This window comes from Aedes aegypti, chromosome 2 (assembly GCF_002204515.2).
Source record: "Aedes aegypti strain LVP_AGWG chromosome 2, AaegL5.0 Primary Assembly, whole genome shotgun sequence".
Taxonomy (NCBI): domain Eukaryota; kingdom Metazoa; phylum Arthropoda; class Insecta; order Diptera; family Culicidae; genus Aedes; species Aedes aegypti.
The window spans coordinates 305737656-305760542 of NC_035108.1; the positions used below are offsets into that span (position 1 = coordinate 305737656).

Here is a 22887-nt window from a genome sequence, read left to right on the forward strand (position 1 = left end):
TGAGGAAGCGACCCAACGTTTCGAAAGCATCCAAGATGAGTAATGCCGAGAAGACATCAGCCGAATAACAGTTGGTCAAGCTAGTGCAAGGGGAGGCCTACCCGGATCTAGTTCGTCAGCTGCAGCAAGGGAAGATGATCGACACCAGGGTTAAATTGATTTCCCTATCTCCGTTCATCGACGATCAAGGCGTTCTGCGAGTGGGAGGACGGCTACGTAAAAAGAACTGCAATTTCGACATGAAGCACCAATACATCTTGCCTCCGTACCACAAGTTCACGGAAGCTATCATCCGAGAGTACCATCGGGAGAATCTGCATTCTGGAAATCAGCTCACCTTGTCCATGATCAGGGAGACATTCTGGATTGAACGCGGGAAGTCTGCCATCAAACGCTTCAACTGCCTACGATGCTTCCGTCAAAAACCAAAACCGTTGCAACAATACATGGGCGAGCTTCTAACGGACCGTGTGGAGCTTGTCTATCCCTTCTACAATACTGGGGTAGATTTTTGCGGACCGGTGTACCTCAAACCAACAATTCGATCTACGACCCGTGCCAAGTCCTACATCTGTGTGTTTGTATGCCAAGTAACAAAAGCGATACACCTAGAATTCGTTGGATCCCTGACAGTTGCATTCATCGAAGCCCTTTAAAGGTTTGTGTCTCGACGAGGAAAATGTGCCAAGCTAATCTCCGACAACGCTACCAACTTTGTCGGCGCCAACAACGAGCTCCGGGAGCTGCACGAGCTCTTCAACTCCCAATCGTTTTTGAAGAAGCTTAAGGGCTTTACCGAAGAGAAAACCATCGAATGGATCTACATTCCTCCCAGAGCGCCATCATTTGGAGGTTTGTGGGAAGCTGGAGTTCGGTTCCTCAAACATCATTTGTGCAGAACCCTTGGTGAAGCCATCCTGACCTATGAGGAGATGATAACTGTGTTGACGAGAATCGAAGCTACCCTAAACTCCAGACCGCTGTGTGCTCTCTCCGACGACCCAACCGACTACAATGCCTTAACGCCGGGTCTTTTTTTGATCTTCCGGCCTCTGAACGCAATAGCTGAACCCGATTTGACACAAACATCCACACTTTGTCTCGATGGGACAAAATTAAGCGGTACGTTCAGCATTTCTGGCGTAGGTGGAACGTCGACTACATCCACCAACTCCAGCAGCGTTCTAAATGGCACACCAAGGTTCCAGTAGCAGTAGGTCAGTTGGAAATTGTACGCGAAGACAACGTTCCTCCTCAACAATGCCTACTAGGACGAATCGAGCAACTTTTCCCTGGTAACGATAACATCGTGAGAGTCGTAACAGTACGCACGGCGAGAGGCGTATACAAGCGATCAGTTTCACGACTTAGTTTGCTACCAATCAAGGACAACGACATTGAAGCAAGCAACAATATTGGATAGAGATCCGATGAAATGTGAACTCCCGAAAGTGCATCGTAACGACGTCCCGAGAAATCAAGATCTACGAAGTCCCGACGGCAATATGTTGAATGCTCCCTTTCAACGGGGGGAGAATGTACAAGACGCAACCAACTAGTCCCGAGTGAGATGACCAATTTCAGCGTGCATCAAAAATGTAGGTAAATTTTTCTGTTCCTAATTAGACGAGTCCCGAGGAATAAAGACGAAACATTAGATAGAGATAGATATAGACGTTTAACCTTTGCACAAGGTATATAAGCTAGGGTAATAACCCCGGTAACATTGATAGCTGAATAACAGCTTATTCAGCTGAAAAGAAGCTGAATAGGAAGCATTTTAGCTGATTAAGCTACTTTTCAGCTACCAATGTTACTTGGGAAGGAATCAAAATCTCTCTTTGACCCTCTCTTTGACTTAATACCACTCGACCCAACAGAAGTGTAACGCAAATCAGTTAATTCAAGTTATTCGTTCCGAGACAATAAAGTTCAATTGTCGTTCCGAGAATAAACCGGTGTTAAAGTGTTTCGATCTGAGTAAAGACACAAATCACCCCTTCAACTATCCGGGAAGCAGTGACTTATTCGAAAACTACAGTCCACTTAACAACATTCAAGTGACTTCTACAAAACTACTTGTTTTTACTTTTTGAATATTTTTCACCCAACATTTCTTGCTTTCTGAACTTATTTTGTTTACTTCTTTCAGATAAGCTACACAGAAAAAAGCAACAGTTGTTTTACGCGACAATAGGAATTTGACCAAAATTGTAAGATATAAAACCAATAAAAAACAATACAGCATTCTGTTACAATATATTATATTGTTTTTGAATTGTATATCCAAACAAGAATAATGTTGCTTCGACATTTAACTACAATACGCTGTATTGTATCCAATACGTTATATTGTACATTAATGGCTTATTCCATTCACTGGATGGTACGTTTTTATCCGGGAATTCCTGTATCTATTCGGGATATATAGTTCGAAAAAAAATCTTTTGTACAAGTAAAAAATAAGAGTAGATCTTGGAATATGACCAACACCCGGATCAATTTGAATGGAATTTCCACGTGTTTTCGACTTTTCGCAAAGTGCGTGTACACAGTACACTTGAGAGACTGACGGTGGGTTAATTCTTTTTTTTATCTCTCCATGTATTCATGTAATATTTTACAAAATTTGTCACCATTTCACCTAATGATCTCTCCACACTATCTAAGAGCAAGTCCTAAATCTCTGACTTTGGTAATGAATTAGAAGGATACAATTCTTACACAACGGTTAATGACTGTACCACCTCCGAATTTGTGCTAATCACTTAGTAATAATTCCAACAAGATTCATTCACGCATTTCTTCAAAAATTCAATACAAAGTTTCATTCTAATCACAACCTTGAACCGAGTGCCAAAACATATTTCCTATGATGCCGAGCATTATAAAAGTAAAATCACAGATTAACTTTGGGCGTATGTACTCACATACTCAACAACAGTTCAGCGCGAAACGTGATACGATTGTGATGGAAAAGCAATTGATTCTCGTTGCGGCGATGGTTTGTGTTGCTCTGAACACATCTTCGGCAGTGTTGATAGGCTCACACTCAAAATCTCAATCAATACGCTCTCCCGTGAGAGCAAACTCATTAGAGATCTGCTTCGCAAATCTCACGCTTGAGATTTTGATGCAAAATCAACTCAATCAACTCAAACCGTAAAAAATGATTCAGTCGCAAAACCCGGCAAAAACTCGTGAAACACGAATGTTGTTGTTAACGTAAGAAAGGATTACTATAATTTTACCAGACTAACAAGAAATTATTGCCGTGTGTGAGTTAATTGTGGAAATACGAGACAATGAGTCAAAAAGGTGAGCCAACTCATCCATGATTTTTTGACTGCTGAGTTGCATGATTGACAACTCACGCATGAAAAATCTCAAGCGTGAGTTGTGAGAAATTGAGTTTTTCACAACACTGATCTTCGGCACAGTTTCTTCCCAAAAAGTGTAGTCCGGACCGGATATGCATACCGTTCAAAGACTGTGCGGATTATCGTAGCTACGCTGGAACATCATCGAAGAAGTGGCCAAAAGAGGTGCAGAATGAAGTAAAATCTTTGATTTGCGATGTGGAACACCAGGCGCCTGGAAAGAAGGTGGACTCATTTTTTTTATCCCAAGTTCATTCTGATTACATTTAAAAATAACGCATCTATTTGTTCCTAAACAAAGTTGTACAAGATATGCTGCCTTAAGGCGGGACGCCACTTGCTGGACATGGAAAACTGCGGTAAGCAAGTAACGAACCGAATTGCTCATGGAAAGGTAGCCACTGCGTTCCAGTTTCCGTGGATGGCTCTACTCAGGGGACGCGATGGCAAGTTTCATTGTGGAGGTACCTTAATTGCTCAGCGGTACGTCCTTACCGCAGCACATTGCAGGCGCAAACCAGTGTAAGTTCAATTGTTGAAAATTAAGCATACGCTACCGGATAAAAGTACATATTGAAACACTCAGCTGAATATTCAATCGCCTTGAAAAGTTTAATATTACTGAAATACAGGAATATCCAAGATGCTATTCTCGAGATCATGATTATACAGTGACCTAATTTAATATTTGTATTAAGTACTTTTCACACATAAAGTTGGTAAAAACTCACCAAAGTTGCCATTTTCGCATTCGTATATCGTGTGGCAGGTACGATGATACTCTATGCCCAGGGAAGTCAAGGAAATTTCCATTACGAAAAGATCCTGGACCGGGAATCGAACCCAGACACCTTCAACATGGTTTTGCTTTGCTGTAATAATTCTAGCAAGTTTTATCCACGCATTTCTTCAAAAAATCAATGCAATTTCGAATGTCTTATCACATCCTCAAACCAGAAAATAAACGAGTGCAAAAACATATTTCCTACAATGTCGAGCATTATCAAAGTATAATCACGGAATAACCACATTGGTCTGTATATACTTCACACACTCAACGACAGTTCAGCGCGAAACGCGATACAATTGAGATGGAAAAGCGATCGATTCTCGTTGCGACGATCATTTGTGTTGCTCTGAACACATCTTCAGCACAGTTTCTTCCCAAAAAGTGTAGTCCGGACCGGAAATGCACACCGTTCAACGACTGTGCGGATTATCGTAGCTACGCTGGAACATCATCGAGGAATTGGCCAAGAAAGGTGCAGAATGAAGTGAAATCTTTGATGTGCGCTGTGGAACACCAAGCGTCTGGAAAGAAGGTGGTCTCATAATTTTCATTCCAAGTTCATTCTGATTGCAATTGATGATAACGAATCTATCTGTTTCTAAACAAAGTTGTACAAGATATGCTGCCTTAAACCGGGACGCCACTTGCTGGATATGGAAACCTGCGGTAAGCAAGTAACGCCCCGAATTGCCCATGGAAAGGTGGCCACTGTGTTCCAGTTTCCGTGGATGGCTTTACTCAGGGGATTCGATGGCAAATTTCATTGCGGAGGTACTTTAATTGCTCAGCGGTACGTCCTTACCGCAACACATTGTAGACGCAAATCAGTGTAAGTTCAATTGTTAATAAATAACTATAAATTATTCGTCAGAAGTACGGACTCGCTTGAAAAACATTACGACACTCAGCGAAATATTGAATAACCTTGCAAGGTTTAGCAGTATAAAAAACAGGAACATTCACATGGTATCAAGATCTCGAGATGCTGATAATACACTGTAACCTCAATTTACGAACAACGGGGTTGATATATCGTGGTTCGTGAATTCTTCTTCTTTTTCCTCCGTGGCATTACGCCCTCACTGGGACATGGCCTGCTTTTCAGATTAGTGTTCAATGAGCTCTTCCATAGTTATTAACTGAGAGCAATCTTTGACAAAGTTGCCAAGTTGCCATTTTTGCATTCGTATATCGTGTGTCAGGTACCATGACACACTATGCCCAGGGGAGTCAAGGAAATTTCCATTTCGAAAAGATCCTGGACCGACCGGGAATCGAACCTAGTAACCTTTAGCATGGCTTTGCTTTGTAGCCACAGACTCTAACCACTCGGTTAAGGAAGGCCCTGAGATCGGGATTTGTAAATTTGAAATTTTTCGGGTTCGGGTTCGAGTCGGGTTTGAAGGCTACAAAATTATCGGGTATGGGTCGGGTTCGGGCTTGAAAAAAGTCGGGTTGAGTCGGGTTTGGTGAGAATTGTGAACAGAATAGCATTCTGAAAGCTTCTCTATTCATCAGAAACGTTGAATTTACCATCTATTCGAGTTCGGGTTTTATTCGGATTTTTCTTACAAAAAATACGGGTTTCGGGTCGGGCTCGGTTTCGAACAACGAAATATTTTCGGGTTCGAATCGGGTCCGGGTTTGCCTTTATAATATTGTCTCGGGTTCGGGTCGGGTCCGGGTTTGAAGAAATAAAATAAGTCGGGTACGGGTCGGGTTCAGGTTTCAAAAATTTGAAACCTGGCTGATATACTAAAACTATCAACATCACTTGTGAGCTATCAATAACACTTTGATTTGACAATCAACAACAGTGATTGCAGAATGAGTGATCACCAGGCTTCTTCCTTGCTCTTGAATTATCCTCTTTCTCCCTCTTTTAATGATCAACTACAAAAGAGAAGCGATTTTACCCACACACAAACTGAGCGTACTTGATCTGCGGGATGTCTTTGCTTATTGTCCATTTTACGAGACGTTTTTGAACAGCTGATCGCTCATTTTATGAATGAAAATTTGACAGTAGGCGGTGTCGTAACGTGTGAAAGTAACAGCAGGTCTGTGTTCAGAATTTTTATAGAGGTCAATGGGTGACCTCTAGCGATTTTTCTTTGCAAAAGTAAGTTTTCCCATAGTAAATTCTAAACAAACTTTGAACGGCTGTCGCGTAAATATAGTTTCACCGATCGAGCTGAAATTTTGCACAGTTGTTATGGGACCTAAATGCAATCCAAAAAGTGGACTGGAGCGAGAATCTAAATTTTGTCCCACACTAATGTTTGTCCATTGTTTAAGATTTGGTCTCACAGTGACAGTTCGTGACAGCAGAATCTCGACTCACCTTGACGTACATAAATTTCGTATTGGTTTCTCCATCCCAGGATCTTGCCAAGGCTATCAAAACATTTCCTTGCATCCCAGAAAATCGTCTAGGAAGAACGTCGTTGTTAGAACATGAAATTATTTTAGAAGAGGGAGCAAAAACTAGGCGGCATCCTTTGTACAGGTGGTACAAGCTGAAATGTAAGGCGGAACTGGACAGATACCGGAGAATGGATGCCATCGAAGAGTTTTCAAGCGAGTGGGCCAGCGCTCCAGTGTCAGTTCGCAAGTCGAATGGTAAGCTACGAGTTTGCTTGGATTCCCATGGTGTTAATGCTTGGACAAAAAAGATTCGTGCCCTATGCGTAACATGGGAAAGATTTTCCATCGATTAGGTAGTGCGAAGTTCTTTTCGGTGGTGAATCTTAAGGACGCATATTTTCAGATTCCTTTAGAAGAGGAATCTCGGGACTACACAACCATTAGTACACCACAAGGATTGTTCCGTTTTAAGGTTTGTTCATTCGGCCTTACCAACGCCCCTTTTACAATGTGCTGATTAATGGGGTTATCGGTTTCGATTTAGAACCCAACATTTTTGTATATCTAGATCAGTTCTCGAACTTTTTTTACTTTCGCCCCCTTGGGAGCAATCATTTTTGGAATCGCCCCCCTGGTATATGATTAGAATATGAACCTGGCTTAATCCTTAAAAAATGATAACTATGTTAAAAATATGTTAAATTATATGATTAAAAATGTACATACACAAAATTTATTCGCATGTCTCTCATATCCATGGAAGAATGATATAATATTCATTGATTTTCTTGTATCAACAAATCTATCCGATAACATATTGTGAACTTATAATTCGGAGAATGCCTTTTTTTATTTTTCACTCGATAAAAGCCGTTTTTTTTTCGAAAACAGGTATCTTACCTTGGGTACCTGTTGACGGAAGACGGTGTTTCAATCGACAATTCTAGAATCTTGCCTATTTTCGACTATGCCCGTCCTAGGAGCGTAAAAGACATCCGACGATTACTCGGTCTCGCATGGTGTTATACTTATGACACACTTGTGGTATACGTACCATGGTACAATTATCTTGAAATGGGTTTCTTACTGATAATTGTCTTCATTCAAGATAGCCTTGGAATAATTTTCTTGGCAACTTGTACCATGGTATATGTATCAGATGTCTGTCCAAGGTATTATCAGCGGTTTATACGCAATTGTAGTTCGATACAAAGTGGCACCAATCTCTGATCTGCTCAGCGGTGGTTAGGAAAATAGTGGGCAGCCACTGTTATGATCTGGAAGACCTAAATTAGGAAAGGCTAGGAATTTTCAATTGAAAATTCTTGAAGAAATTTGTTAAGTAGAGCTGATTTCTTAATTGGTTAAGCTATGTACAGTATGGCCCTGGGAGGGAGGCACCGATACTACACTCGAAATTTGACACAAAGTTTTTTCAAACTGCAAGAAAACTCCAGCTTGCCAACGACAATCAAGGCAGACTCGATGAAAATCGCTCGATTTCTTTTATTGTGTACCTTCGATCTATACGGACATACATAAGAAAAGGGCCAAAATTTAATATGCATTTCAATTCCCTTTTTTATTGGAAAAAGTAAAAGGACGCGTATTTGATACATTATATTCAATCAGAATAGAAGGTGCTATCGTGACATTACTTTTGAATAAACATGACTAGCTTCTTGATCAATTTTTAGTTACATTTGATAAAATGCAAAAATACGTTTTGATCAATTATGCGCTGATATAATGTTGGTCCATGGACCGATGCACGAGTTCACGAATTTGACGTTTGAGCGGTGCCATATTCACGGGTTGCTATAGGCCTCCAATCGCGAAACGCAACATACTGTTAGCCATCTATACTTTGGTAGCGCAACTAGTCAGATGATGAGAGATTTGATTTTTCACGCATCCATCACATGCCGCTGTGGGGAAAAATGTTTAATTTTCCTGATATAAGACGGTTCACAGTGAAACAGTTAGGCGGAAAAGGTAGGAATATCCATTCTGTATGTTCTACATACATTTGTTTTTTGTATTATTGCACTACTTTCATAAAAATTAAGATCCGGCTGGTAGGAGCACTAGTTTGAGGTTGGAAAACCAGGATATGTGTGGTTAGTTTCATTGGAACTTTCGCCTGAGCGATTTTTGCGCTTGAATAAAACACACTTCGGGACATTCTCCGCTGCCCCTAAAAATACCATTGGGTAGATAAATGAATTCTCTACCATTGGATCTCATTCAATTTCATACATAAGTGAAGTAAGCGGTGAAAATTAATATTTTGTTCCGAATGTTTTGAAACCATGAATGAGTTTGACATTGCTCTCGTCAACCATCATCGTGACGACAGCAGCACACCCCACCGGACGAATTGTCGTATTGGGAGCGAATGGTCACATAAATTATATGGCACCGCTCAAACGTCAACGAGTGAACTCGTGCATCGGTCCATTGTTTAAGATCTGGGCTCACGGTGACAGTTCGTGACAGCATAATCTCGGCTCACTATGACGTAAATAAATTTCGTATCGGTTTCTCCCTCCCAGGTATGGTCCATAAAAAATGCGAAAACCGTCATATCATGTTTTATGGTAGTTTTTATAAAGAAAATACAAACGAAACATAAATGTTATTCATTATTTGTATTTGTATTTGTTTTTTTGTTCTGGACTTTATTCTAATCTTTTACTTTCACTTTAGTAGAGGGGAATTGAAAGCATACCTTCAAATGTTATCATGCAACCATCGAGTTCAATATCTTTGTGATGAAAGCTTCTAAAACATCAGCGATGGGGTGAGGTTCTTCACAGGCCTTGTTGTGGCACCACACCGGTGGACGAACATGCCTCATGTTGAGGCCACAAACACTCCATAAATTCTGCCATTCTGGCAACACTGAAACTACTTACCTGTAGAGCATACCATAACAATCGAGCATACCTGAAACAAAACAGAAAACATCAGTAAACCATTATAATTTCATCATAAGCAATCAACTTACCTTTCGATCTTTCCAGACCGAACTCAATCTAACGATTGTTTATTTACATTTTCATTCTCTCTATTGTCTGACAGTTCCAGAATATTCAGTCCGTCAATTGTATAACAGTTTAGACACAACACATTATTGTATACAACAATGCACATCGAGAATATTCTATGCAAGTACAATAGGGTAGAGGACTATAAATACAACATCATGTGATATACCAAATCAGTTAGAAATAAACCGTGAATTCGAACGTATCTCTCCGTATTAATTATTCCCTACCGGATCGTATCCGCGGGAAGAGTTTGGCGCTGTAGACAGGATGCTAGTACGCTACTGAAGCCATCTTTCGATATTTGGAATTTGATTTCACTAAAATCATATAAAGAATATCGAAATGTTTTTGAAAAATTCTGTTGTAAATAAATGAAATAGTTTATGAAACAATTAGTTTTCTTGAAAAATATAGTTTAAGCAATATATTTATTTATGTAGAAATACATAAAAAAAATTGTTTTTGTGTGGTGTTCAGTTGGAGCTGTCTGACAGCTTGACTTGTCAAGGCTGAACATTCGGTCTGGCTTTTGCCAAGTTACCCCTCTACCAGGACGAATACTCAGACGGACTAGGCAATGGCACCCATATGAACACTGCTTTTTTATAAGTATTGTGACGTGGTAGTTTTTGAAAAATACCCATATTCCCTTGCTTCGGAGAAAAGGAAGCATTGTGAAAATCAGCAGCTCCATCAGAATTTGTTTGAAATAATAGTGTAGTAGTGCCATTACTGATACTGTCTAGTCGAAATGGTTTTGAATAATTTGTCATTCAAGTGCTATTCTGATTACTTCTGTCTTTTACGTAAGATTAGAGTCTTTAATGTCAATTGTCGTCAAGTCTTAACAAAATTAGGCTGTTTAGTAGTAGTTCTAGCTAGTTTCATTTTTTTTTTGTTAAAAGTATTTATTGGTCATTACGTTCATATATCCTTAAAGAAAAAAGTCTCCTTGTCTGTTCAACAATTTTTCAAAACTAGCAAGTGTACCATAATGATCGATCTCAGCGTCTTACTTTCCATAGTCATTTTTATAATGAATATTTAGGAGTAAAGTTACCTTAGGCTTCTATTAAAGTCTTCTACAAGATTCACTTTTCGGTGCCAAATGCAATGCTTCACAACGCCTACTTTCTACTTGTACATTTTGCGAAAATGAAGCTGGATTTAGATTATTTATACCGCTGTTACAAAAGAGGTATTTCTTATTATGGCAATGTAAAAACCAAATGAAAATAAGATTATCGCCACTTATTTCTACTCAGTGAATCTACTAGTCATTTTCCTAAGAGTTCCTTAGTATTTCCTACGTCGTATATGATAACGATGTATCTTGCTAGCTAATAGTAAGAGTGGCTTCGGATCATTCTGGTTAGCAAAAGGCAAACTGAACGTCACCAATAGTATTAATGTCCAATTCGAATAGAATAATTATTTGAAATGGGCATCAATTCTATCAATAACGCAGAATGTCCGTTGGATCACATCCGAGATATTATTGCGTCTATGCCATATGAATTATGACGCGGCTTTAAGCAAAAAATACCAAAATGTGATACCACCACTACAGGTTACGCCTTTGGTTTCCATCATATGGGCTAATGGATTATGCCTTCCCATCGCGGCAAGGTCGCATAACCAAGGGGAGGGATGTAAAAATACATAAAACATTGAATCATAATCAAAAAGATTGCTGAATTTGTCGATTTTGTTACATTTTTTTAGCTATTAATCTTGAAAACTTGCCCATGCCGAAATTCCTTGAAAATTAAATCTTATTTTTCGACAATAATGCATGCTAAGTATTGTCTGAGAAATTCATTTTGTAATTTTGTCTATTTTTTCAATTAATTATTTTGGAAATTATACGACTTGAAGTCAATGTATGTTTATTTTAGTGAATTCTCATAAGGGAAATCATCATCACCAAACACCTCGAGCAGGATATCCTAAAAAACATCAGAATGCAGTGAATATGCTGCCTAATGATAAAACAGCATTATTTGGATTATTCAGAAAAAAAAAACGAATTTGGGAATCATGTTTCCTGGACGCGTTTTTGTACCACGGTATTTTATGCAACGGAGTTGTCCAAAAATACCATAAAGGGAAGTTCAAGCAGGAGTCTGAGATCGGGGATGCTCAGACACTGATCGCATTAAAGACTTGGATGTCGTCCAAAGTGGACCGACAGTGAAGAGCAATCTAAGTCAATCGAGCTTTTCAAGAGCACGGATCTGGAGAACCAAATATCCGTTAAAGCTGAAAACTAAATCGATTGGTCACTAGCTAGTGGTGACCAATCGATTGGGTTTTCAGCTCAAACGGATGTTTGGTTCTCCAGATCCGTGCTCTTGAAAATTTGAACTTTGGCTTCGAACAAACAATTTATATGTAATAAGAACGTATAGGACCTTCCAGGAGAAATGATTAGAAGAATTTCTAAAGCGTTCTCTGGTGGAATTCTTCAAGAGAATTCTAAGCTATTCGATTGAGATACTTCGAGAAATTTGCTGGTGAGATCAGGAAATCTTTTAATCCCAGGACGAACTCAGTAAAAACTGGTAAAGGAGTTCTTAAAGAAACCACTGAAAAGTAAGAAAATAATTCGTGAAGAAATTCCCGTAGTAATTCTCAGAGAAATATCTTCAAAGCACATGGTTGAATAACTAAAGAATCACAAAGGACATTCCTTGTGAGTTTTTTGCTAGAGTTTTAGAAGTATTTTTTACTGGATTGCAAAAAGAATGAAACGCTTCTGTAACGAAAATTGAAGTTTACAAATATCACTGATGTGCCGCGGTATGAGACAAAATAACAAATAAATAAAATCAAAACAAGTCTGTTAAAACTACGAAATTTGTGAAAACCTTGATTATTGCGACCGACATTACTTCTGTAAAATCCTAGCTACGTCAATGGTGCTTTCTTTCTCAACAATATGCCGATATAGGGTTTTAGAGCTAGTAATAGACCATTTATTAGCTGAGGTTACCTTTCGCTGTTTTTTTGTAATGATATCGTAAAAGAATTTTCTCCACCGGAGCAAAAACGAATCTCAGATACAAGATCCACAAAAGATACCTCACACAAGTCTAACACTACTACACATATTCAACGATGTTACAATAGTAAATTGAATCAATGCATCGAATGAAGAAAATCAATTCCCTCTATCTTAGGTGCTCCATCGATTATAAAAAAATCATCAATTCTTGTATCCTTTTTGGCGTACCGTCCCAACTGAGACAGAGCCTATTTCTCAACTCTGTGTTTTTGAGATAATTACCACAGTCATTAACTGAGAGCGTTTTTTAACAATTGACCATTTTTGCATTTGTACTTATTTGTGTCTAGGATCGATTCTCGGTCGGTCCAGGATCTTTTCGTAATGAAAATTTCCTTGACTTCCCTGGGCATAGAGTATCATCGTAGGGGAAGACGGGGTAAGACCGCCCGCCTAAGCATATTAATTCGTATGTCAAAATCAAGAATTAATAAATCCTTTTTCAACGCAGCATGTCGTTTTTTGAAGCCTTAGGCATGATCAAAAAATACCACAGGTGTTGTATTTGTAAAAAAATATTTATTTCTTGACGCTTGAAAAAGTGATGTCTTATCACGATTATTTTTAGCGACGGGGTAAAACCGCCCACCCACGGGGTAAAAGCGACCACCACAATTTTTGTACACAATTTTGCGAAAAAATATATCGATTCCCCATGATTCTAAGCAGTATAATGTTTTATTAATTCTACATTGATTAACGGGGATATTGAAACATTTTTAGGGTTAATTAATTAAAAACACTTAGATGTTTACTTATTTTAGCCTCCATACACCCATATTTTGGAAAAATATACGGATTTTGCTTGTTTTTATAACAAAATTGATTTCATTTTACTTGAATAGAAATGTAAATCGTAGTTACAACTTTTTAAATGGTTTAGACATTTTATTTGGTATAAATTAGGGGTGGCGGTCTTACCCCAGCAACAGTGGTCGGTTTTACCCCGTTTGCGCAATTTTTGCAACTATGGCCTCATTTCAAAGCTAAATATTTACAACTCATATTTCACTTCACTGAAGCATATTTTACATTTCTGTTGATGCATGGACGGGTAATTTGTTATGTTTTTAGAAAAAAATCCCTTCCGAAATGCTTAAGTGAGCATGTGTTAAATTTAGATCAAATTCAATATTGACAAGCAGAAACTTTGTTTTTGATATTTGTTATGAAAAAATTAATGTAAATATCATCCTTAATGGTTTGGAATGTCAAAAATCTTGTGTTTATTGAAAGTGCTTGGTGAACTTTTAAGAAAATCTCCATTTTCATGCCAAACTGAAGGTGGTCCGTCTTACCCCGGCGGGCGCTCTTACCCCGTCTTCCCCTACCTGCCACACGATATACGAGTACGAATATGGCAACTTTGGTAAAGAAAGTTCTCAGTTAATAACTGTGGAAGTGTTCATTGAACACAAAGCTACGGCTATCTGGGCTCCTAACTGACTACTCGAGATAAAACATAAAAAATTGCCCTTTTAAGGTGATGCTACACTTTTTAAGGGGTCATTCGATATTCAACTGAGTGTTGCAATACTTTTTCAAACGATTACGTTCTTAAATATAAAGGGTAGTGTATGTTTAAAACTAAAAATTTAAAAAAAACTTATTCTATTTCTTCAGTTACTCCGTACGCCTTGGAGAAACGGATTTGTCAACACCAATCGACTGCATAAAGTACATTGACGGAGAAGAAGAATGCGCTGAGCCACCTCAGGATATCCTGGCGGAAAAATTTATCAAACATCCCAAATACAGCCCTAGTCAGAAAAAGAATGACATTGCATTGATTAAGCTTGCCAGCCCAGCACTATTGAATGACAGTAAGTAAAGGAAACAGTAAAAAATATTAACATAACGGATTTCACACATCTTCCCGCAGACGTACGTCCTATTTGCTTGCCACTAGAAGAAGTATTGGGGAACATCGCGCAAACAAAAATGCTGGTATCCGGATGGGGCTTCACGGAAAACGATACGGAATTTTCCAATCAACTGCGTTTTGCTTACGTGCCAATTGTCGATCCTCGGCAGTGCAATGAATCTCTGGCCCTGTCGAGCAATGTTTTGACCGTAGATGAAAGTCAGCTTTGTGCCGGTGGCGGAAATGACAAAGCAGACAACTGCCAAGGAGACTCCGGAGGTCCGCTGAAGTATTTCGGAAATGGGAAGTATGTGATTCACGGAGTTGTCTCGTTTGGGCAGGCAACTTGCGGTGTGGTAAGCGAGCCCGGTGTCTATACCAAAGTTGAGCATTATTTAGAATGGATCATTGATAATTTGCAATAGTTCTTAAAATAAAGTATAAAAGAAGTTAATCGTTCAAATTATTTGAGTGCTTCGAAAAGCCCATGTAACAGGTGTTCAATAAAAAATGAAAATGATTTCAATAGCTTTCTGTATTGAAGAAAAGAGCGTTTTTTTTTTCTCCGAGAGCTCTCTAGACTTCCGAAAAATGAGTGCCATGTTTCTTTTCGCTCGGGTGCTGTCAGTTCAATCGAAGATGGCGTCGAAACAACTAAGCACCCCGCGAGCGTGCTATACGGTTTTACGAAACGCCGTACTGCCGGAAAAAAAGGCTCTCCCTACAGTACTGGGAGTGTACCAAATTAATTGGCGGGCCAGGGATACGAAGCAATTGACCACGAGGATCCCGAATTGTATCCGGAAGATGGACGTCAGTGCCGTCCACCGCTCTTGTGAGAGCATCGCGATTAAGTTGCGTCGTACGGTTGCGCAGGGGAAAAAAAGCCACTATATCTTGAAATGAAGTGTAGGTACATATCGAGATTTTATGATTGGTTTTGAGTAGATATAGCTACCGTGATGGAAATGTTAATCGACATGTATCCTAGAGGCAAGTTTTTTGTTTATTTTAATATTTTGAGCTTGGAAAATTCATTTCAACATATCATTACTCAGATTAACGATTATTTGCTAAACTATTGATTCATCCTTTTGATGATTTGTGATAATTCATTATTACTTATTAGCAAGGTTTCAACTACAGAGTAATTTTCCTTTAATTTTTTATGACGATTTGATACCAAAATTAAGAAAAATAAACTAAAGAAGCTTGATTTCATACTTTGGATACCAATTATTAACTGTAACACAATTCAAATTCTATTTTTCAGATTCGGGTCTTTTAGAGAAAAAAAAACAAATGTTTATCAAATCCAGTACCTGACGAACTGATGTTTAACAAAAATCAACCACATTATTAGGAAAACGAAAACACAATGCATCAATAGGAAAAGAAATGAAATAATGCTGTAAGATGAAGAACAATGTTAATGAGATCAAAGAAAATTTTCAACAACGGAACAAAAACGGGTTATTTCATAGTTGCATGAATTTGTTTTTTTTTTTTGCTAAGTATCATGTTTTAATTTTATGAAATATTTATATTATTGATCATGTTTTAATAAGATTTATTTACAGCACGAATGGAAGTTGGAAAATATTAGAACTAATTTAAAGGAAATTCATTTAAGTATATTTTGATCTCCTATTGACGTGGATTATCAAGGCAATACCAACGTATTACGAATACAGCTTGCTGCTACAGAAACATGGAGAAGAAATTTGTAATTAACGAATCAATTTTGTAATAGGATAGTCAATCTATTTAGTTTATATTTGTTATTTTTGAGTAGAAGAGAAAGGCAATGTAGAGAATGAGATATATTTGGATGTGTTTGTAACAATCTTGAAATTGATCTATAGTAGGCATTGATATCAAAGTAAACCAGTAGGTCAGTTTTGTGACGGATTTTGAAGGATGAAGTTCAAATAAAAAAAAAAACTGAAAAGAAAAATATTTAATTATTGCGCTGGATTTGAAAATTTAAGAACTGTTGGAACGGTCACGACAGGACACAATCCCTATTTACCCTGCTTTCTTACGCATTCAAAAGCAGTAACAAGTGCATTAAAAAGTAGTCGCAAATATTCAATACTGTGTATCTCAGAGCATAGTGGATCCTTTTGACACCTTCTTTCGATCAAATCATTTCATCAAATATTGAATAAACATAAAAAAATATTCAAAAAATATGTAGGCTTAAGATAAATGCAACAAGGTTTAAGCATAAAAAACGAAATCTTGCACGAAATGACAACTTTAAAGTGTCTTTTGAAGCTTCGATTTTTTATATTGAGCCCACGCTAAGCCTGCTCAACGCAGCACATGTGTAAAAACTACACAGAATGAGGCAACCAATGCAGGACTCTCTGGCTGAGTGAAAATTCTGTGTAAGTCGCACTCATGCTGTGTGTAGCCGATGTGTTGGCCTTCGGCTGTGCGGGATTCGATAGAAATGGAACTGTCAATCTCTCCCGCTCGGCAGCAAACAGTTGGCCGTTGGTAAGATGGGGAGTTTTCTGTGATTTTTTCAGGCGAAAAGCCGGAAGATGGTCGCAAATGTGGAAGCTTTTTCCTCATTTGCTTCCGCTTCGGCTATTCGAATGAAAAAATCTCTGAAAACTTGAAAATTTGAATGTTTTTTTTTATGTTTTCAAAAGCAAAACAAAAATGGAAGCGAATTCCGCATTCCAAGCGTTCCTCCTCTGTGCGCATTTCACTCATTCGGTTTGTTTACCACCGTTTGCTCAAAACTGTGTACAGCCCCTTTTGCACAGAATCTGTGCTGCATGAAGAGAGGCTGATTTTGTGTACTCGGCACTCATTTCTGAGCGTGACAAGTTTAGCGTGTGAGCAAAACTTGTGTCAAACAAAATAAGAAGAAAATGAAAATACGTGTACTTCATAAATCACGAAAGAAGGACTCCAAAACTATAAATTAATGCTCTAAAGTCAGTGCGCATCGTACCTTCGTGCTGTGCGTACACGAATTCTCTCTGCTCTTGGAAGTTTTCTTAAAAACTACCTAAAGCAATAAAACAGTACTTTTCAGTGCTACAAAAACAGTACTTTTCAGTGCTAAAATTAAAAACGGTACTTTTCAGTGCTACTAAAACAGTACTTTTCAGTACTATTTTTTCTACTATTGATCCCTTTACGATCCTTGTTTGGACCCGTGCCTTCGATTTTTCGTTGGACCCGTTGGCGAAAGCTAACGGTGGTAATCCTTCTTGGACACCGTCTTGGGAAAAAAAACCTTTCGAAGGTCACGTCTTCTTTCGTTTATTAACCAAACATGGTATCAACAACAAACAAAAGGAAGGGTGAATCTCTAAATTCACTACTTCCTTCCAAAAAAGTGGGTTTTAAAACTGTCACTACACGTGGCAAGAATGGAAGAAAGGACGTTTCCCCAGAATGCGAACTTTCTTCCAAGGGTGAAATGAATAATTGTATCGAAATGAGCAATCAGTTCGATGCTCTAGACAAATTTTCCGAACACCAAATCGAAGCAGCCTCTAGCCCAGGCTCTTTGATTCAAGTGAGGAAGCAAAGAGTGCCGCCTATCGTGGTCAGTTGTTCCGAATTTGCGGGATTTAGGCAGGAGATCTTGAACTCCATTAGGGGAATCAAGGTTTCCTTCCAAATCGCAAATAAAGGAGACTGTCGCGTTTTGCCGGAAACTCTTAAAGATCGTGAACTTCTCAAACATCTTGAAGAGAAGAAGCACAATTTTTTTACTTATGACGACAAAACTGAACGTTTGTTCAAAGTTGTCTTGAATGGTCTCTCAAGTGACTATAAATCACCTGAAGAGATCAAAAATGGAATAAATGATACACTCGGATTTTGCCCAGTCCAAGTAATCATTATGAAAAAGAGAACCCAATCTGGCATTGTTCGGAAAGGGCTTTCTCAAGAATCTTATTTAGTTCACTTTAACAAAAAAGAACTAAATAATATTAAAGCTTTAGAAAAAAGCAAAACTTTTGTTTGATGTCCGTGTAACATGGGAACATTTCCAGAAACCTGGAGGAAATTACCAGAACCCCACTCAGTGCCGTCGGTGCCAAAAGTGTATGGGTCATGGTACAAAAAATTGTCGCATGGATGCTAAATGCATGATTTGCGGAGGTTCTTCTCACGCCAAAGACGTCTGTCCAGTGAAGGAAGATACCACCAAATTCATATGCTGTAATTGGGTCCTAAAATGTTTAATGAATTCTCGTTTTTATTCAATAATAGGAAAGAGCATGTTCTTGAAACTACTTTAGCAAGTTTTCCCGCTCAAATAACGGCTATATCATTTTTTAACTTCAATTTTAAAAATGGTTCCAAATATCAACCTTGACACTTGTGATCTTGTTTGACATTCACTTTTTCGACAAAAATGCCACAGGGCATATAGTTTTAACACTGGGGTTGTTCCTATCTGACATTTCGGAAGGGACACGGAAAACAAAATATACCCAAAATTCGAGTTTAAACCAAGGGGTGTGACAAAATCTCAAAAATCATAAAAAAAATGTTTTTTGTGCTTAAACCAATGAAAATCATTTAAAAATTGAGTAAACATGTGTTTCTGCCCTAAACTTAAGCGTTTGGTAATAAAATTGAGACAGGGCTTTAGGACCCTATTGCGGGGCTAACCATAAGTCCAATTTTTGGAATTGTCCTTCACGCAAAAAGGTCATTGAGGCTCGTGCCAGGCAGATGAAAGATAATATCCGTTACGATAACGGTCGTTTCCGGAATTTGCCTGGTAGAGTATCGAACAATGCTCATTTTTCAGTTAACGATCGCTTGATCATGAATCATACCCATCAGGAAGATCATAATCATGCTCATTCACAAACTAATTTTAATCCGTCGGGTAGCCGTTCGAATCTTTCTATTTCGAATGTATCTACCCACGGTAAATCCTTTGCCGATATCGTAGCAGGAAATTCGAACTCCTCCCCTGTTCGATCCATGGGTACCCATTCTACTTGTTTCAAATCAAATGGAAAAAAACCCTACCGCCACAGGTAATTCCGCTTCTTCGTCTACCGAAAATTCCAATGGGAAATCATCAGATGATATGTCTGCCTCTGATTTTAATTTTCTAACTAAACAATTGAATCTAATGATTGATGCAATGTTCAAAGCCACCACTATGACTGAAGCAGTCCAAGTCGGTGTAAAATTTACAAATCAAATTGTTATTGGATTACGTTTTTCTAATGGATCCAAATAATAATTTAAATATTTTAAATTGGAATGCTCGTTCTCTGAATGGTAAAGAGGGCGAGCTGTTTAATTTTCTTACGGTTAATAACGTGCATATAGCAGTTATTACCGAAACGTATTTAAAACCTGGATCTAAACTCAAAAGAGATCCTAACTTTTTTGTTTATCGTAATGATCGACTTGATGGGGCATGTGGGGGAGTTGCAATCATCATTCATAGGCGTATAAAACATCAACTGTTTTCATCATTTGAAACTAAAGTTTTTGAAACTTTAGGTGTTTCTGTTGAAACACAGTTTGGTAAATATACTTTCATAGCAGCCTATTTGCCTTTTCAATGCTCTGGGCAGCAAGTTAATTTAATCCAAACTGACTTGCGTAAATTGACTCGCAATAAGTCAAAATTTTTTGTCATTGGTGACTTTAATGCCAAACATCGGTCATGGAATAATTCTCAAAGTAATTCCAACGGCAGAATTTTATTTGATGAGTGCTCTTCAGGATATTTCTCAATTCAATACCCTGATAGCCCCACATGTTTTTCCTCTTCTAGAAATCCATCTACGATTGATTTGGTCTTAACCGACTCTAGTCATCTTTGTAGCCAACTGATTACTCATGCTGATTTTGATCCTGATCATGTCCCTGTTACATTTCAAATATCCCAAGAAGCGATTATTTATTTATTTATTTATTTATTTAATGACACAATATAATAACACAAATAACCTACTAACGGTTTTCCAAGTATATGTTACTATTTAACATTAATGCCGATGCACAAACTAGTTATGAAACAAACTTAAACAATTCTTGAAAGCAATATAATTTCTCTCACACCTACACATTCTCGGTAACTCATTCCAGCCTTTGATTGCACGATGGCGAAACGAATCTTTCAGATCACCAGAAAGACATCTAGGCACAATTAATAAAGGTGCTCTCGTGGATCGTGCATATGAAAAGAAATTTTCTAGATACAATGGAGGATCATTTAAGATTTTGAAAGTTTGCGTACAGATTCGAAGTTTTAAATGGCTAGCGAAACTTCTACCAAGTATCGAGTTTGCATATCTGGATACGTGATCAAATTTTCCGAGGTTAAAAACATATCGAGTAACAGTGTTGAAGGCTAGTTGCAGTTTACGTAGATTTTTCATCGAAATAAGCGAGTATAAAATATCTCCATAATCGAACAGCGGAATAATTAATGATCTAGCAAGTAGAAGTCGTGTGTGTTGCGGAGTGCTACTTCTTACAACAACAAGAGAATGAAGAGCCTTATACACTTTATTACATACAGCATTGACTTGGTCATTCCAATTTAATCTGCAATCCATTATTAATCCGAGATTCTTTACAGTATCTGAAAATTCAATGGCATCGTTGCCTATCTTAATTTTGAAAGGGCATGTAATTGTAGTACGCTTATTTCTAAATATAATCGCTTGTGTTTTACTCGAGTTCAATACTAGTCCGTTCCGTTCACACCAGTTTAAAATGTTCTGAATATCTGAGTTAATTTTTTCTATACTATTTTCTAGACTGTTTATTGTATCTGATATATACAGTTGACAATCATCAGCATACAAGTGAAATTTGCAAAAAGACAACTTCATTGGTAGGTCGTTAATATACATCGAGAAAAGAAGCGGACCTAGGATTGACCCTTGGGGTACTCCACAGGGAACAGAAATTTTCTCTGATCTGGTGTGATTAAAATCAACGTATTGTGAACGACACGACAGATAAGAGTTTATCAGCTTAGCCGATAGAATATCAAATTTGAAAATATGTATAAGTTTGTTGCAAAGTAAACTGTGGCTAATTGTATCAAAAGCTTTGCTAAAATCGAGTAATGCCATAATCGTAACCATCTTTTTGTCTAACGCTTCTCTTATATCGTTTTCAACCTTAATCAATGCAGTTATCGTGCTACAAGATTTACGATATCCTGATTGAAAAGGACTCAATAATTTCTTTCTTGCCAGATATTCATTCAACTGCTTTGAAAGTATCGATTCAAAAATTTTGGACAAGGCACATAGAATGCTGATCGGGCGAAATTCTTTTTCAGTGGTAGGATTATCAACCTTTCCTATTGGTATTATTTTTGCAACTTTCCAATCGGCAGGAAACTCAGAACAAGTTATACAGAAATTGATTAGATGTGTGATATAAGGCAAAGTTGCAGGTAAAGATATTTTTAAAACATTCAAGGAAATAAGATCATCTCCAACGGAATCACACGATGCAGAAACAAATTCTTGGAGTACCTCATCATTAGTTACCCCACGGAATGAAAACTCAGAATGTGATTCAACAAATTCGACTGAATTTTCTACAAATGTGATAGGTATGTAATGTGATACAAAGTAATTGTTTAACGTTGTTGCGTTTACATCGCCACCGCCCATTTTTGTATTAGTTTGTTTGAGACCTAAACGTTTTATGTTACTCCATAACTTTTTTGTTGGTAGATCTGCACTAAGTTGAGTTGTAAAGTATTCACGTTTAACTAGTTTAATTTCACGATTGGTCATATTTCTCAAACATTTGAAATTATTCCATTTTTGAACATTATTTTTGTCTCCTTTCCAACACTCGTAAGCTTCGGAACGATTTTTGAAAATTCGATTTACATAACTGTTTATCCATGGACAGTTTGGATCTTTTGCAACTTTTTTCTTCAGAGGAGCGTGTCTATCGAGTGTGGAAAAAAGCATTCCATTGAAGCATTTTAGTTTCTCATTAACAGTAGGGTAGTAGTATAATCTATCAAAACGACAATCACGCAAATCAGATAGAAAAGAATCCGTGTTTATTTTATGGTAATCTCTGGCCCAGTACTCTTCGGCCTTTGGTTTTGAATGCTTGAACCTGTAGTCTACACAGATAAAATCATGGTCACTTATGCCCCCAACAGACGATTGGTAAGCATTACAAATTTTATCAGTGCAATTGCCAATTATTACGTCTAGAACAGACGGTTGACATCCTGGTTTGTGACAGGTAGGCCAAGTATCGATCAACTTAAATGACAAGTTATTTAGGTGGTCAAATAGATTGCGAGTTTTTGACGAATGATAGTTGAGCATATTGACATTAAAATCTCCCATTACCAAAATATTAGC

The 22887-nt window shown here is 37.9% G+C and overlaps 1 protein-coding gene across 2 annotated transcripts; it reads left to right on the forward strand.

Moving 5' to 3' along the window:
- The first annotated feature begins 2860 nt into the window (after nt 1-2860).
- LOC5563809 (melanization protease 1) lies at nt 2861-14975 on the forward strand. Of its 2 annotated transcripts, XM_011494902.2 has the most exons (5): nt 2861-3026; nt 3430-3605; nt 3682-3902; nt 14281-14480; nt 14540-14975. In XM_011494902.2, exons 1-5 carry the CDS (start codon nt 2873-2875, stop codon nt 14944-14946), a joined length of 1158 nt encoding a protein of 385 aa, XP_011493204.2. In that variant the 5' UTR covers nt 2861-2872; the 3' UTR covers nt 14947-14975. The 2 variants fall into 2 exon arrangements, with proteins under 2 accessions (XP_011493204.2, XP_001648091.1); XM_001648041.2 differs by lacking the exons at nt 2861-3026; nt 3430-3605; nt 3682-3902 and adding exons at nt 4424-4702; nt 4779-4999.
- Nucleotides 14976-22887: the final 7912 nt, after the last annotated feature.

Excerpts from the sequence above, each read along its gene's own strand:
- LOC5563809 (XM_011494902.2), top strand. The coding sequence starts at position 2,873 with ATGATGCCGAGCATTATAAAAGTAAAATCACAGATTAACTTTGGGCGT. Across the intron at positions 3,606-3,681 it reads ACCAGGCGCCTGGAAAGAAG|TTGTACAAGATATGCTGCCT; the intron begins GTGGACTCATTT and ends TCCTAAACAAAG. Across the intron at positions 3,903-14,280 it reads CATTGCAGGCGCAAACCAGT|TTACTCCGTACGCCTTGGAG; the intron begins GTAAGTTCAATT and ends CTATTTCTTCAG.